Raw genomic sequence first — 17,596 nt, forward strand, 5'->3', positions numbered from 1 at the left:
CCTCATGTGTTAGGTTTCATTTCCTGTATTTCAAGTCTTGCACTTTTTTGGTTCGCATCCTCTTTTTGGTGGAGCAAGTCCTACAGTAGCTTCCTGCAGTATATGGGAACAGATTTTTAAAGCTTAAATGCCTAAAAATGTCTATTCTAAGCTGACATTTGATTGATAGTTTTTGTTGGGTATAGATTTGTAGTTTGGAAATTATTTTTCTTCAGATTTTTAAAGGCCTTGTTCCATTGCCACCCAGCTGTTGATATTATTGTTAAGAAACCCAGAACTACTCTGATTCCTTTATATATGACCTGTTTTCATCCTTTCTGTGGAATTTTGTAGGATTTTGTTTGTATTCCAGTGTTTTGAAATTTCACCATTATATGCCTTTGAATAATCTATTTTTGTCCTTTGTGCTAGAGACTTACCCTTCAATACTGGGAAATTTTCTTTATTTCCTTGATAACTTGCTCTGTATTTTATGTTTTCTCCTATTATTTGGATATTGGTCCTCCCAAACTGGTCTAATTTTCTTTTCTTTTTGCTGTACTTTTTGGGGAATTTCCTTAATTCTTCCAGTCCTTTTATTGAGTTTTAATTTCTGTTCTCATATTTTAAACTTCTAATGAGCTCTTTTTCCCTCTGAATGTTTCTTGTGGATATTAATGATTTTTAAAACATCTTTCTTCTTGTTGCATACTGTTTATATGGCAAGTTGCTTCCCCCAGCCCCCTTTTCTCTCATGTTAGGAGCTTTCCTCAGATGTCTGATAATCCTGGATTGTCTACTCATGTTTAAGAATGAGGGATTACAAAGCAGATTGGAAACTCTAGATGCATGGGTAGGATTTGAAAGCTGGTTGCTTTGCTGTAGGACAGCACCATCCAATAGAAATCTAACGTGAATCACATTGTAAGTTTAGATTTTCTAGTTTTAGAAACATGTGAAATTAAGTTTAATGTAATATATCTAAAATATTACTTCAATATGAATGAAATATAAAAATTATAACGAAATATTTTACTTTTTTTATATTGTTATGAACTGCAGTGTTTATTTCACATTTACAGACATCTCAACTGAGATGCTAAATTTTTATTTATTTATTTATTTTGAGACAGTCTTAAGGTGTTGTCCAGGATAGAGTACAGCAATGTGATCTCAGCTCACTGCAACCTCTGCCTCAGGGGCTCAGCTGATCCTCCCACCTCAGCCTCCTGAGTAGGTGGGACTACAGGCAAGCACTACAATGCCTGGTTAAATTTTGTTTTTTTTTGATACAGAGTCTTGCTCCTGTCGCCCAGGCTGGAGTGTAGTGGTGCAATCTCGGCTCACTGCAACCTCTGCCTCCTGGGTTCAAGCAATTCTGCCTCAGCCTCCCAAGTAGCTGGGACTACAGGTGCGTGCCACCACGCCCAGCTAATTTTTTGTGTTTATTTTTTAGTGGAGATGGGGTTTCACTGTGTTAGCCAGAATGGTCTTGATCTCCTGATCTCGCGATCCACCTGCCTCGGCCACTCAAAGTGCTAGGATTACAGGCGTGAGCCACCGTGCCTGGCCCATGCCTGGCTGATGTTTAAATATTTTTGTAGAGGCAGGTTTTGCCATGTTGCCCAGGCTGGTCTCCAACTCCTGGGCCCAAGCCATCCACCTGCCTCAGCCTCCCAAAGTGCTGGCATTACAGATGTGAGCCACCACACCCAGTCCCTAAAATTTGTTTTAAGCCCTTTTTTTAAAAAGCAGTTTTAGGGTCTTGGCAAAATTGAGATGAAGGTACAGAGATTTTCCATATATCCCTGCCCACACACATGCATGGTGTATCAGTTCTTTCTCACACTGCTATGAAGAAATGCCTGAGACTGGGTAATTTATAAAGGAAAGAGATTTAAGTGACTCATAATTCTGCATTGCTGGGAAGGCCTCAGGAAACTTACAATGGTGGTAGAAGGCAAAGGAGAAGCAGGCACCTTCTGCTTTGCCTTCTAAGGGTGGCAGGACAGAGTGAGTGCTAGCAAGGGAAATGCCAGATGCTTACAAAACCATCAGATTTCATGAGACTCACTTGATATCATGAGAACAGCATAGGGGAGACTGCCCTCATGATCCTATTACCTCCACCTGGTCCCGCCCTTGACATGTGGGGATTATGGGGATTACAATTCAAGGTGAGATTTGGGTGGGGACACAGAGCCAAACCATATCACATGGCCTCCCCTATTGTCAACATCCCCCACTGGCATGGTACATTTATTGCAATTGATGAGCCTGCATTAACACATTAGCATCACCCAAGTCCATAGTTTACATTAAGGTTCACTCAGTGTTGTACAATCCTTGAATGACATGTATCTATCTACTATAGTATCATACAGAGTATTTTTCGCTGCCCTAAATCCCTCTGTGCTCTATTTATTCATAACCTGCCTACCCTACCTGCCTCCCTCAACCCTTGGCAACCACTGTTCTCTTTACTTTTTCCACAGTTTTGCCTTTTCTAGAAGGTCATATAGTTGGGTACGTATAATATGTAGCCTTTTTCTTTTCTCTTTTTTTTTTTTTTTTGAGACAGAGTTTTGCTCTTGTTGCCCAGGCTGGAGTGCAATGGCTTGATCTTGGCTCACAGCAACCTCTGCCTCCCAGGTTCAAGTGATTCTCCTGCCTCAGCCTCCCAGGTAGCTGGGATTACAGGCACCCGCCACCATGCCCAGCTAATTTTTGTAGTTTTAATAGGGACGGGATTTCTCTGAGACCAGTGAGACCAGGCTGGTCTCAAACTCCTGACCTCAGGCAATCCACCTGCCTCAGCCTCCCAAAGTGCTGGGATTACAGGCATGAGCCACCACACCTGGCCGCCTTTTTCTTTTTTTGAGACGGTGTCTTGCTCTGTTGCCCAGGCTGGAGTGCAGTGGCTCGATCTTGGCTCACTGCAACCTCCGCCTCCTAGGTTCAAGCTATTCTCATACCTCTGCCTCCCAAGTATCTGGGATTACAGGCACCCACCACCATGCTGAGCTAATTTTTATATTTTTAGTAGAGGTGGTGTTTCACCGTGTTGACCAGTCTGGCCTTAACCTCCTGGTCTCAAGTGACCCACCCATCTCAGCCTCCCAGGGTGCTGTGTTTACAGGTATGAGCCACCACACCCGGCCATATGTAGCCTTTTCAGATCAGCTTCTTTCTTTTAGCAATATGCCCTTAAGATTATCACGAAGACAACAGATAATGTTCTGTTGTCTGAATGTGCCACAGTTTAGTTACCTGTTCACCTACTGAAGGATGTCTGTTGCTTTCAGGTTTTGGCAATTATGAATAATGCTGCTGTAACTTATGAATAATGCTGCTGTAAATATTTCTCTTCAGGTTTTTGGTGTGGACATACGTTTTCACTTCCTTTGGATAAATAAATACCAAGGAACATGATCGCTGGATCTTATGTTAGTGTATGTTTAGTTTTATAAGAAACTGTAAAACTCTTCCAAAGTGGCTGTACCATTTTACATTCCCACCAGCCATGAATTGAAAGTTCTTGCTTGGCTGGGTGCAGTGGCTCACGCCTATAAATCCTAGCACTTTGGGAGGCCAAGGTGGGCAGATCGCTTGAGGTCAGGAGTTCCAGACCAGCCTGGCCAACATGGTGAAACCCTGTCTCTACTGAAAATACAAAAAGTAGTCACGTGTGGTGGCAGGCGCCTGTAATCCCAGCTACTCAGGAGGCTTGAACCTGGGAGGCGAAGGTTGCAGTGAGCTGAGATCATGCCACTGCATCCAGCCTTGGTGACAGAGTGAGACTCTGTCTCAAAAAATAAAATAAAAAAAGAAAGAAAAAAGAAAGGAAAGTTCTTGCTCCACATCTTTGCAAGCATTTGTTGTTATCAGTGTTGAGGATTTTGGCTATTCTAGTAGGTATGTAGTGGTATCTTATTTTAATTTACACTTCTCTGATGACATATGATGTTGAGCTTCTTTCATAAGTTTGCCATTTAAATTTTGTTAAAATTAAATAAAATGTAATAAATTCCTCCTCACTTATACTAGCCACCTTAGTAGTGCTCTATAATTATATGTGCCTAGTGGTACGTGTTGGATGATGGAGCTCTGAAGTGATCTACTTGGACTATGTCACAAGCTTTAAGTTGATTCCCCAGAGAAGACACTTCCAACCTTCTGTCTCAAGGGGAAAGGCCAGGCTGCTAGGGCTCTAAGAGACTAGAGGGGGAAACGTGCTGAGTGTCTCAGTACATACTATGCATAGGTTTACTTTTCTTTTTAGTATAGGGTCCCTGGCATCCTCCAATCCAGAGACCCTCTGTTTTACCCTCTTCTGAGAACAAACTTCCAGACCTCTGCTGGAAGAAGGGAGGATAGTCTCCCAATGGCATGGTTGAGGGGTGGGGTAGGATCTAGGTATCTAACTGGCTTCTTAAACAGCTTCCAACCAGTCTTATTTTTAGCCTCCCCCTCCTTTAACTCCTATTTCCATAGGTATCTGGTGCCAATTATTCCTGAGCCTTTTGAGGATCCTTAAGTGTAATGGGTTGGTTATTGCTCTTTCCGGTTTAGGACTCAGCTTTCTGTAATCTGTTGGATTTAATTCTTCTAGTCCTAGTCTTCAAAATTTGCAGCTGCTCTTTTTTTCTTCCCAAACTTGTAGGCTCTTTCCTTGCATCACTTTTTACTTTCTAAAAAACACCTTTTCTGTAGGTTTAGTGAGGTTTCAAGAAGGAGAGAAATTAGATGTTTTGGTTCAGTCTGACATCCTTTACCTGAAAGTTCCTATTAATCTGGATTCATAAGCCAGATTTGGATATTTAAAAAAAATTTCATTCTGTATTTATGCTTCCTTCAGTATCTATATTTGTAGTTACAGGTAAAAGTGCTAATGTTTAGTGGAGGACTGAATAGAAGGGCCAAGAAGTGAGATATTTACCACAGCCAGGCTAGGAGTAAGGGTTTGGTTTGGGACCAGAAGAGAATTGACAGCAAACCAGGAGAATAATGAAAGTGGATGCATTTAGATGTAGGTAGGATGATTAGAGACTTAATTTTAAGAAGCTTAGACATCTGAGACATAATACATAAATAAAGCTCCTGTAGCATTTATCTTCCTGAACTCCTATTTTTTCTTTTTTTTTTTTTTTTGTCTTGATCTAGGAACTTATTCTACATTTCAGATAATACACACAACTAATGATACAATTAAAAAATGACTACTGAACAAAACCGTTTGCCAACATAGAATCTGTAAGAAGAATACACATAGTATTAACTAAGTAAACAATACACTCTGAATATACTGAAGCAGCAGGTTTCTATTTTAATAACTGAGCTTGCTGTTTGAGTGTTGTATTGGATTCTAAAACAGTTTTGCTTGTACTGACTGTGCTGTGATTCACTTTGCTGGTTGTTGCTGCCCTCTGTTGGACTAGCTCAGGAAATGTAGCTTTTTTCCCTCATGCATAGTGTTTGTTGTCCTTCCCCAAATTGAACCCTAAAACATGGGTAATTTTTTTTCTTTTTTTTTCTTTCTTTTTTTTCTTCTTTTTTTTTTTTTTTTGGATATGAAGTCTCGCTCTGTCACCTAGGCTGGAGTGCAGTGGCGTGATCTCTGCTCACTGTAACCTCTGCCTACCAGGTACAAGCGATTCTCCTGCCTCAGCCTCCTGAGTAGCTAGGATTACAGGCAGGCACCACCACACCCGGCTAATTTTTGTATTTTTAGTAGTGATGGGGTTTCACCATGTTGGTCAGGCTGGTCTCAAACTCCTGACCTCATGATCCACCCACCTCGGCCTCCTAAAGTTCTGGGATTACAGTGTGAGGCACCGTGCCCGGCAGATAATTTTTTTTTTTTTAAGATAAAATCTGTTTCTGATGATGCCCTAGGAAAGCAAGGGAAACTGGCATCTTCCTTCATATATGTGTATATGAAGTGTGTATATATGAAGTTTTATATATGTATAAAACTCCCGTTCTTTTCTATCTAAAGGCGAGAGTTAGTGGACATTGAATAGGAAAAAGGCACAAGAATTTGGGGAATGCAAAGATATGGCGGCTTTTGGAGTCTGGATGCCTGAGTTCTGTATCCAACTTATCCCCTAATCATATGACCTCAGTGATTTACTTCACCTGGCTGGGCTTAAGTCTCTTCATTGATATAATGAAGAGATGGAATAGACTTGGAGAGTTTCTCCAGGGATTGATATTTTAGGGAGGCAACACTAGATTATAGTATTTGTTCATAGGAGATATAATGACTAAGTTTCAGGCTCTGCCATCAAGCAACTTAGTCTGGAAAGGGGTAGAGGAAACACAATCAAAAGACAATTGCAATCCAATTTTAATGCTGTGAGACAGGCAAGTGCCTATTACTATGGAAACACAAGGAAAGGTACATATCCATTTAGAGGAGGGATCATTCCGTAGGGCCTGTTGGAGTTAGCCTTGAAAGCACAGTCTAGGCTGAGGAGGCAGCAGCCTAGGGCAAGTCTGGGGCATTGAGACAGTGTCATCTGTTTGGAGATGAAGATGGAGTTTGAGGCGGAGAGTTTGCTGAGAAAATGAGACTGGGGGAAAAGCCAGGAGAGTCATATGCCATGCACAGGAATTTGGATTTTAACATAGGGCAGTGGAGAGCGATTGAAGGCTTTTAAATGGAAAAATAACATGGACAGCTTGGCATTTTAGAAAGAGTTCTCTTGGATATAGTATGCAGAATGGATGTGGTATGGGGCAGATGGGACTGAAGGCAGGGAGATCAGTTAGGAGGCTGTTGGAGTAAATCAAACAGGAGACAATAATGGTGTGAAATCAAACAGGAGACAATAATGGTAGTGCTAATAGACATGGATGGAAGAGAGACGAATCAAGAGTCTGTAGGCAGAAAGAGCAGGTTGCTGGTTTCCCCCAACACTTTTTTTTTTTTTTTTTTAACTTAAGCTTCAGCTGTGAACAATTCAGCTGCCATTCTTTAGACTCAGGTTCTGTTATCTGTGTTACATCCATCCTAGCGTTGTTTGCTTGTTGCTTGGTTCTGAGGGAACTCTTTGAGTTTGGGGGACAAGATTTTGGAAGCAATTGCTCTAGGAGCAGGTAAGTTCAACCTTGGCTATGGTAACCCAAATTGTATGCATTCATCCCTTTTGTGCTTGTTTCACCTTCTGTATGCCAAGGGACTTAGGGGTGGTGACAAAAGGAACTATGTTGTTGGTTGTCTTGGGTGGTGCTTTCTGCCTCATCATCCTTCTGCCTTGCTTCTACTATGTAATCAGAACACATGAAGTAACTGTAAATTCCATGGACATTTTCTCATGGCAAGATTCTTATGGTTTGGGTGAGTGATTAGCCCTCAGCCAGTGGAAGCTTGACCTGTTCTGGACAATGGAGGTTAAAGTTTGTTTGCTTGTTTGTTTTATTTTATTTTATTTATTTTTTTTGAGACAGAGTCTCCCTCTGTCGCCCAGGATGGAGTGCAGTGGCCGGATCTCAGCTCACTGCAAGCTCTGTCTCCCGGGTTTATGCCATTCTCCTGCCTCAGCCTCCCGAGTAGCCGGGACTTACAGGCGCCCACCACCTCGCCTGGCTAGTTTTTTTGTATTTTTTTAGTAGAGACGGGGTTTCACCGTGTTAGCCAGGATGGTCTCAATCTCCTGACCTCGTGATCCGCCCGTCTCGGCCTCCCAAAGTGCTGGGATTACAGGCTTGAGCCACCGCGCCCGGCGTTTGTTTTATTTTATTACAAAAGCACCAGGTTGGTGAAAAATGGACGAAGTATACATTCACAGTTTACACTGGATTGAACTGAATTGTGTTATATGGGGAACATGAACATAATAATGTAGATTTTTCTGGTCTGTAAAAGAGGAAAAATAGCTTTGTGGCAGAAACGGAACTAGTTTTTCATTAGTTGGGGAAGGTTACTCAAGAAGCATTTACCAACTGAGTGTGGTGGTATGCACCTGAAATCCCAGCTACACAGGAGGCAGAGGTGGGGAGATCACTTGAGCCAGGGGTTCGAGACCAGCCTGGGCAACACAGGGAGACCCTGTCTCTTTTTTTTAAAAAAAAAAAAAAGAGGTTTACTGTACGCTTCTAAGGACATTAATGAAAAAAAATATTGTTTAAAATTAAGCAGGATGAAAAAAAATTCCCACTTTCCCAGACTTGCTCATTCAGACTTTATTTTTTTGCGGGGAGTTGGGGGGCAGGAGGGGTAAAATATAACATGTATGCAGAAGAGAATGTAAAATGTACAGAATAATTATAAACTAGACAGTCATGTGATCCATGTCAAGACACAGAATATTGTAAACACCCCAGAAGCTGCTTTGTCCCCTTCCCCAGTCACAACCCCACCCCACCCACCCCAAGTAACCACTGTTTTGACATTTATGGTAATTATTTCCTTTATGTAATAATTTTACATCCCAAATAATACAGTGTTACATGTTTTTAAGCTGAATGTAAATGAAATAATAATTCAATATTATATTTATGAATAGCTGTAAGTTCATTCACTTTCTTTGTGAAATTGCTTTCCTTATACCAATATACCAGTGTATTTGTCCACTCTCCTCTTTTAGTTCACATCTTTCATTAACTCATACACAATTATTTGTCTTCTGGTTTGTTTAAGCAATAAATCAGACAACTTTTGTCACAATAATATCTGTCAGAGTGGCCGGCTGGCCATAAACACTGTAACACCACCATCTGAAGGGCACTCCCAACGAAGGTGTCTACTTTTGCCATTCTCATTGGCCTTATGGTGTTTCAGGACAGCCAGATTCACCTTCTTCTCATGCTTACTCTTCTTGGGAGTAGTGTAAAACTTCTTTTTCTTAGCCCTACCACAAAGTCTCAAGATGAAGAGTCGAATCCTTTTGAATGCTGTAGTCAGACAAAGCACATCCACCTTCCAGTTGCTTGCCAGCAAAGATCAGTCTTTATTGGTCAGGAGGAATTCCTTCCTTATCCTGGATTTTGGCCTTTATATTTTGTTTTATCCAAGGGTTCAACCTCAAGAGTGATGGCCTCCCCCTTAAGGATTTTTATGAAAATTTGTGTTTTGGTGATGGTTCCAATATATCCAGATGGCGGATCAGAAAACCCTACTCTTGATGACCATTTGCATTGTTTTCTGTTTTACATGTCATAGTGTTACTATGAACACTCTTGGTATACACCTTCCACTACATATGTGCAAAATTCAGCAGGATAGTTACATAGAAATTGATGTGTTGCGTTGTAGTACATGTGCATATTTAACTTTACTGGATAATGCCTTACTGTTTTCCAAAGTGGCTATAGCATTTTATAGTACCACCAAGAGTTCCTGTTGGTCTGTGACTAGACGGACATGAACGTTTTTTCCAGTCTTGGGAGTGTGAATTGATATCTCACTGTGGTTTTAATTCGCATTGCCTTATTTACTATGAAGTTGAGCATATCTCATAAGTGTATCGGTCATCAGATTCGGATTCTGTTCAGTTCTGCGTCGTGTTCTTTTTTTTTTTTTTCCTTTTTAAGAGTCATATGTTAGTGACCTTAAAATTCTTCCTGCCCCTTACTTGAGGGAATGTGCTAAGGAATACTTTGATAGAAATCATTAGCTTGTGGAAAGTAGCTTGGATCCTTTCAACTTCTCTCCCTTTTTTCCCCAACCCGTCTGGTGTTTGGGAGGTTTCCTTGTACTTCACTGATTTCTTTCTTCTCCCTCCTTTTTCCTGTTTCCTAGACTCTGAAGCGGCTCATGGCAGATGAGGTAAGGACATTTTGTTTAGCATGTGCATGTTCTAGCTCATTGCCTACACTATAATATTTACCAGTTTTCATAACTTTGACTTTCTGTAACTTATAGTGGTGATATGGCTTCTACTCAGTATCTCAAGGCTTTTTTCCTAACTCTTTGCTCTGTGTTTGGCCCATTGCATGCATTTCCATGGACCTTCATTATCTTCTGAAGTTAGGCATGCTTTTTAAACTCCAAACTGACTTGCAGTCTGAATGCCACTCATATCACTTGAAGCTCTATAATACTTACAGATAATTACTGTTATTTTCTAACGAGGAGAGCTGATAAGCTGTTGCTTATTGGGGACTCTTTTTGATGTAAGCATTGGTATTTGAGATTTGAGGAATGGCTTGTTAGCATTTGTTTGGCAGAGAGATGGCATATATACCCCTGAGGTACATTGTATTCTTTGCTGACGAGATGTCATGTAAAGGGGATTTTGAAGAATATATATTGAACTTTTGCTACTTACATTACACAAGTGCTGTGGAGTGTACAAATTCAAGAGAAAGGAATGAATCCTGACTTTAAGGACACGTTTATCCTATGTGGCTTATATCTATTAAATTCTGTAGTAATACCTCTTTAAGGGAGGCATCTTCTGGGGTCCTAGCAACATTTATTGTTGGGTAGCTAGAAGGAAACAAAGGGCATTTTATTGATAGAACTCTGTCATGAGAGGCTTTCAGTTCTGTACTACTTTACAAGACTTAGAAATGGTAGGGGAGATCAAGAACAGTGTTTCTTCTATTGTAAAGAGGTTTGAAATCTTAATACTTTGGTTCTGTTATCTTTGAACATAGATGAGAGTACAGAGTCAGTATGCTAAGTTAGATAGGAGGAAGACTGATTCTTCTTTTCATGTCAGAAGAGTCTTGAACTGCTCGTGAACCAGAGGAACCATGCCCGTGTAAGAGGTTAAAGGGGTAAAGAATTTGATGTGTGGTTTGTTATGTAAGTGAAAATGGATCACTGCTAATGCTTTTTTCTGTTTCTCAGCTGGAGAGATTTACCAGCATGAGAATTAAGAAGGAGAAGGAAAAGCCCAATTCTGCTCATAGAAATTCTTCTGCATCATATGGGGATGATCCCACAGCACAGTCATTGCAAGATGTTTCAGATGAACAAGTTCTGGTTCTCTTTGAACAGATGCTGGTAAGTTTTCCATTCCCAAAATGTTGCTTCTTCCTGGGAATTTATGGGCATGGTGGGCTCTTTTTGGTGCATAGTTCCCTAACTAGCACTTTATTACAAAGAATTCCAGGCTTAACATGGAACTTTTTATATTAACCCTATAATCCCATAATTAGGAACTAAATATACAAATACCAGTTCATCAAATTGGAATCTGTATTTGGAAACATCCGATCACTGTCTTGTTCATGTCCTTCTGCCCAGCAACACTTTAGCCACAAAGACATAGTGGACCATCTCACCCTGTGTGCCAGAGATGGTAATATGGAGACCACCTTTGGGTTAAGCCAGAGCAGATAAAGTGTTGAAGTATTCACAACAAACTCTGTATAAAGGAGAAACTGAGAATGGAATATCATTTGCTCAAGGTCCTGTATTTAGTGGTGAATCTGGAAAGAAAATACATAGAATTGCTAGAAGACCTTTAAAGATTGTGTCTGAGGTCAGCTAAGTAACGAAGTATATGTGCATGTGACTTACTTTGTTTTCCTCAGTGAGGAACACCGAATAAGGAGGGTATTCAATGAGTGTCCATTAGTGGTAAGTCTTGGAAAGTTTTGATGAGTACAGGATTTCGTAAGACCTATATATTGCATGGATATGTGATCTCAGATTCAAATAGAGACTAGTGGCAGGCCTAGCTTAATTAAAAGCTTAGGTTTAAAATCCTTAGCACAGGGCCTGGTACATAGTAAGCACTCAACTGGTACTACCGTTGTTATTTTTCAATGAATCTTTCAGTTTGTCTCTTAATATTCCAAGTACATTAAGAGTGTAAAGAGTATGGCCTATCAGGATAATCTCTTGGCCTTGGATTGCAAGTTTAAATGTCTCTTGGGCCAGGCAGGTAGTATAAATAAGGTAAGCAGGCTAGACAGAAGATGACAAAATAAGTGGGGAATGTGGCAAATTGAAGAGAGGCTTTTGGCATTTTTATTAGAAAAGCCAGCCACAACTCAGTTCTAGTAGGTGGTTGCATTCCAGTTGGGAATACTTGCCTAGGAGTGCCAGATATTTCTATTTTTCAAAAGAAGTCAGAAATCTGTAATTTAAAAAAAAATAATAAATCTTGAATAACATCAAATATCCTAGTCACTATTTGAATTTCCCCAATTAGGTCATTTTTCAAACACTAGTTTGTTCAAATCACAATTCCAAATATAGTCCACTGTACTGATATTCTCAATTTTCATTTAAACTATAGGTTTCCTTTCCTTTTTTTTTTTTTTTTTTTTTTTGAGACAGAGTATTGCTCTGTCGCAAGCAGAGCAAGACTTACAACCTCCGCCTCCCGAGTTCAAGCAATGCTCCTGCCTCAGCCTCCCAAGTAGCTGGGATTACAGGTGCACACCACCACGCCCAGCTAATTTTTGTAGTTTAAATAGAGACGGGGTTTCATCATGTTGGCCAGGCTAGTCTCGAACTCCTGACCTTGTGATTTGCCTGCCTCGGCCTCCCAAAGTGCTGGGATTACAGGCATGAGCCACTGCACCTCTTTTTCTTTTATCCTTATTATTGATACTAAAAAAAAAAATTTTTTTGAAGAAACCATTTGTTTGACCTGTAGAGTTTCCCACAACATGAAATTTGATGGTTGCATCCATTGGAGCTGTTTTACTAGAGATCTGTATTTTTATGTAAGGTCCCCCAGATTTAAAATGTTGAGCTAGCCAAGTGAAACATTTTATCTTTGGATTTGACTTAACTTGAGGGCCACCATTTTGTAACTTCTATGTTCAGTTTATCTGTAAGAGGAAAAATGCACCTGGCTGGCAGTGATGGCTCACACCTGTAATCCCAGCACTTTGGGAGACCGAGGTGGGTGGATCACGAGGTCAGCAGTTCAAGACCAGCCTGGCCAGTATGGTGAAACCCTGTCTCTACTAAAAATACAAAAATTAGCTGAGTGTGGTGGCGGGCACCTGTAATCCCAGCTACTCAGGAGGCTGAGGCAGAAGAATCACTTGAATCTGGGAACTGGAGGTTGCAGCGAGCCAAGATTATGTCATTGCACTCAAGCCTGGGTGACAGAGTGAGACTTTGTCTCAAAAAAAAAAAAGCACCAGGAATTAAGTCACAAAAACTTCAGATTAATTTTGCTACTTGCAGAAGAAATAGAATACATCCCCCCATCCATATTTTTCTCAATTCAATTAACATTCTGGAATTATTAGGGCTAAATTTGTGCCCACCGAGGTACTAGACTTGGACACATGGTTGTTATATATGTAGAAGGATCAAACAGAGCCTTTCCCCAAACATACATCAGATTATGTCTGTCAAGGTATCTCTGCTTTATCATAGAGTTTCCAATTCTTTCTTTGTGGGAAAGGAGTTTGTACAGGGACTGAGTTAACTGGGGGTAATGGGTTTGTACGCCCTAGAGTTGGTGCAGAGTTTGCTGCTGTTGATTTTGCTTGTATTTAGATTATGCCATTCATCCAGTGCTTCAGTCTGAAGAGATTTTTAAGGTCCATCCTTGATGCAGAAAGCATTATGTGTGGTTTTCTTTCAATAATACAAAATAAATCTTTCATTTTTATTGAGTCCATTTTTCTTAGAGGAAGAGTGTGTATATGTCTATAGAGATTTATACTAAAATGTTAACTTATCTTTGAGGAATTTTCATCAGCTGTAATAGCTTAAATTTCTAGGGATCAAAAAGATTTATTTACTCAATAAGCATTTTACATGCTCAACTCTTCACTAAGCATACTAATATTAAACACTAAAAATTTGTAAGGAATTTGAGGCAATTTTGTTTTTTCTCTTTTTTCTCCCTCTCCTAGCTGGATATGAACCTGAATGAGGAGAAACAGCAACCTTTGAGGGAGAAGGACATCATCATCAAGAGGGAGATGGTGTCCCAGTACTTGTACACTTCCAAGGCTGTGAGTCCTGGGGCAGGTACCCATGACATGGGAGACTGTGCCCTTGTCTTGGACCTGTTTTGTTTTTTTTTTTTGCCAATTTTATGTAACATTTTATGTCTGCATCAATTCAGTTTCATTATATTATATAAGCCTATTCACTTTTTACTCTCTTACTTAGTTGCCATGCTTACATACTTTTTGCCTGGTTAAATTTTCATGAAGTATGTAAATATAGGGAATGGGATAGGCAGTTCTAAGTCTCACATATTTTGGTGGTATGCGAGATGGGTATCTGCCCTGATAAACGTGGCCTGACGTGGTGTCTCACTGCTATAATCTCAGCACTTTGGGAGGCTGAGGCAGAAGGATCGCTGGAGCCCAGGAGTTCGAAATCAGCCTGGGCAACGTAGTAAGACCTTGTCTCTACTAAAAATAAAAAATAAAAATAAAATATAAACTCTATTGACTAATGCTAGTCCCTAATTTATGACTGGGTCCACCATTACTAATCTCTGTCTCTGCCCCCTGTCCAGGGCATGAGCCAGAAGGAGAGCTCTAAGTCTGCCATGATGTATATTCAGGAGTTGAGGTCAGGCTTGCGGGATATGCCTCTGCTCAGCTGCCTGGAGTCCCTTCGTGTGTCTCTTAACAACAACCCCGTCAGGTGAGGATTCTGAGGAGGTAACAGGAGTAGGAGCCGAATGTTGGATTTCACTGGTGGTGATTGACGATCAAAGGAGCCGGGGAAGTATGAGAATAGTCTGAATTGGGAGTAGAAAGTTGTCAGGATAAACTTTGTTTGGCAAATAAGTGTTTATTAATTTGATATTGCTTTGTCTTTCTCTGTTCCCTACAGTTGGGTGCAAACATTTGGTGCTGAAGGCTTGGCCTCCTTATTGGACATTCTTAAACGACTTCATGATGAGAAAGAAGAGACTGCTGGGTGAGGATTTCCAAGTCTTTGCAACTTCAAGTTGGAGAGTCACAGGGGACTTTGCTGTTTGCTCTGAAGTAGAAAGTAGAGTTAAATGTAAAGTCGTGGGCTAGGGGAATGTACTCTTAACTGAGAAGGGGTTTATCATAGTGGTGACTAGAGGATGAATGATGATTATAGATATAGGAAAGGGAGGAGGAACTTAAATTTCATGTTGGATAACTCTAATATATACCATATAATACTATTAGTCTCCCAGCACTGGTTCTTTTTCAATCTGGAAATAAAATCTGATTTAGTGCTGCCCTGTAATCTGGTCTGGGTAATATCTATTTGGAAGTCTTATAGTATACTTGGAACTAGTATTGTGGCATTCTTCAAGATTGGAATAATTTTAGTATACCTTGGACTCTCTTAGGCTACCTTGAAGCCAGCCTGAAGCAGAGTACTTCTGGAATCTTTCTGAAACAAAATAATACATGGCCAAGACCTGCATATATCTTCTCAGACTTGAAACCTCTAGTAGTGAGGCAAGCAGCAATAGATGGGATGTTATCCTGATAGAATTTAGCACTCAGGAGCCTAGGGAGAGTTAAAAGGAAGGTTTTAATTTAATACTTAATTCTTGGATTACAAGAGGATCAGCCAGATTTTTTGACGGTGAAGATCCCTTTTCAGTTATCTATTTTCTTCAGTGTTTCTGGGCAAAGTGCTATTTCCTAAAATTTTACTCATCTACTAGATGGGGCTATTATTCCTAAGAATCTTGTTTGCAAGATTTAAAATGGGAAAGGGGTAGAGAATAAAGGGACCTCACTAATTATGTCTTCTATGTACAGGAGTTACGATAGCCGGAACAAGCATGAGATTATTCGCTGCTTGAAAGCTTTTATGAACAACAAGGTGAGATTTTTCCCATTCTCATTCCAAACCCCATCTGGACGCCTGTTCTTTCTCTTCTGTTGGCAAACCCGAAAGAGAAACTAGGAATATGAGGTTCAGGACTTCTGGCTTTCTCTTTTAGTATCATAACTGTTTTTCATTGTCACGTATACATGCTTCTATGGATATTTTTTTCTCAGTTCTAACTTCTGTTTCAGAGGACAGGCTCAATGTCGTTTCTCTTTCTTTACTTTCTTTTTTTTTGTTTGTTTTTTGAGATGGAGTCTTGCTCTGTCACCCAGGCTGGAGTGCTGTGGCTCAATCTCAGCTCACTGCAAGCTCCAGCTCCCGGGTTCATGCCATTGTCCTGCGTCAGCCTCCCAAGTAACTGGGACTGCAGGCACCCGCCACCATGCCCGGCTATTTTTTTATTTTTTATTTTTAGTAGAGACGGGGTTTCACCGTGTTAGCCAGGATGGTCTCGATCTCTTGACCTTGTGATCCATCTGCCTTGGCCTCCCAAAGTGCTGGGATTAGTTGGGATTACAGGCGTGAGCCATGGTGCCCAGTCTCTCTTTCTTTACTTTCTTTTGCTAATTCTTGAATTTCCTGACCTGTAGTTACTTTTTGTGCAATATTTGCTTTATTTCCTGTTTCTTTTTTCTTCTAGACTGGTGCTCCATTTTTATCTTCTTTTTGTCTGTTTAGTAATTCAACCCAGGGAGCCCACAATCATGTGCCTCTGAGGACAAATCTCTCTCGTTGTTTAATTTTGTTGTAATTAACTTATTCCATTGGATTAGGAGGAAGAGAATTAACAAGAAACATATAAACCAAAGACTTTTATTCTTGGAAGACATCTAATTCTGTCGTACCTCCTAGAAAATTAGTTTGGTATGTTCATCTCTAAGTATATTGGGAAAAGTATTCTACCCCTGTGTTAGTTTTCTAGTGTACCACAAAATTAGGTGTCTTAACAGAAATTTATTATCTCACAATTCTAGAAAGGCTAGAATTTCAAACTCCAAGGTATCAGCAGGGTTGGTTCTTTCTGAAGCTGTGTGTGATAATATGTTCCATACCCCTCCTAGTTTCTGGTAGCTTGCTGGCAATCCTTGGCACTCCTTATCTTGTAGATGCATCATCCTGATTTCTGCCTGTGTGATCACATGGTGTTCTCCCTCTGTATGTATCTGTATCCAAATTTCTTCCTTTTATAAGGACACTGGCCATATTGGATTAAGGACCCATTCTACCCCAGTATGACTTCATTGTAGCTTGACTAATTATATTTGCAATGAGTATATTTCCAGGTGAGGTTACATTTTGTTACTGGGGGTTGGGACTTCAACACTGGAATTTAAGAGGACACCATTCAACCCATAACAACCCAACCCCTAAACTTGTCCCCAGTTAGATGCTATCATCTTTCAGACTCCTTTCTTTGTTCTTGGCCCTACCAGTTTGGAATCAAGACCATGCTGGAGACAGAAGAAGGAATCCTACTGCTGGTCAGAGCCATGGATCCTGCTGTTCCCAACATGATGATTGATGCAGCTAAGCTGCTTTCTGCTCTTTGTATTCTACCACAGCCAGAGGACATGTATGTGACTAGAATCATTTTTCTTCTCCATTTTCAATTTTATCATTTTCTCTTAGTTTAGAGGACAATTGAGTTGGTTGGGTATCCCGTCGGTCATAAATACTAGGTAAGATTGTGTTTCTTCCCAGAAGTGAACACTAAGAATCTTAACATTTAAGAACAATTGTTAAGTGATGGGTGCTATCCTGAATGTTCCACTGGTTATCAGAGGTATAGCAAAATGTCTCCCATATCACCATTAATGTCTGTATTGTCTAGGATGAGGGTTTCTTTTTACTATTCTTTTTTTTTTTTTTTAATTCAGAAGTGACACAATGTTATTTTTAAAA

At 40.3% G+C, this 17,596-nt stretch overlaps 1 protein-coding gene and 1 pseudogene across 4 annotated transcripts in view; one reads left to right on the forward strand and one right to left on the reverse strand.

Moving 5' to 3' along the window:
* Window positions 1-17,596, forward strand: part of LOC105466980 (diaphanous related formin 1) — a 106,195-nt gene that overhangs the window by 21,882 nt on the left and 66,717 nt on the right. For 2 of the 4 annotated variants that reach the window (XM_071098275.1, XM_071098276.1), the window contains exons 2-7: window positions 10,781-10,936; window positions 13,765-13,866; window positions 14,382-14,512; window positions 14,705-14,791; window positions 15,622-15,685; window positions 17,128-17,267. In XM_071098275.1, coding sequence (XP_070954376.1) covers window positions 10,781-10,936; window positions 13,765-13,866; window positions 14,382-14,512; window positions 14,705-14,791; window positions 15,622-15,685; window positions 17,128-17,267 — 680 coding nt within the window. Of the gene's footprint in view, window positions 1-9,724; window positions 9,752-9,800; window positions 10,692-10,780; window positions 10,937-13,764; window positions 13,867-14,381; window positions 14,513-14,704; window positions 14,792-15,621; window positions 15,686-17,127; window positions 17,268-17,596 lie in introns of those variants that run through there. The other 2 variants (XM_071098274.1, XM_071098277.1) reach the window with 2 other exon arrangements.
* On the reverse strand, window positions 8,599-9,243 carry LOC112424081 (ubiquitin-ribosomal protein eS31 fusion protein-like; annotated as a pseudogene).

The sequence above is a fragment of the Macaca nemestrina genome, chromosome 6, assembly GCF_043159975.1.
Source record: "Macaca nemestrina isolate mMacNem1 chromosome 6, mMacNem.hap1, whole genome shotgun sequence".
Taxonomy (NCBI): Eukaryota; Metazoa; Chordata; class Mammalia; order Primates; family Cercopithecidae; genus Macaca; species Macaca nemestrina.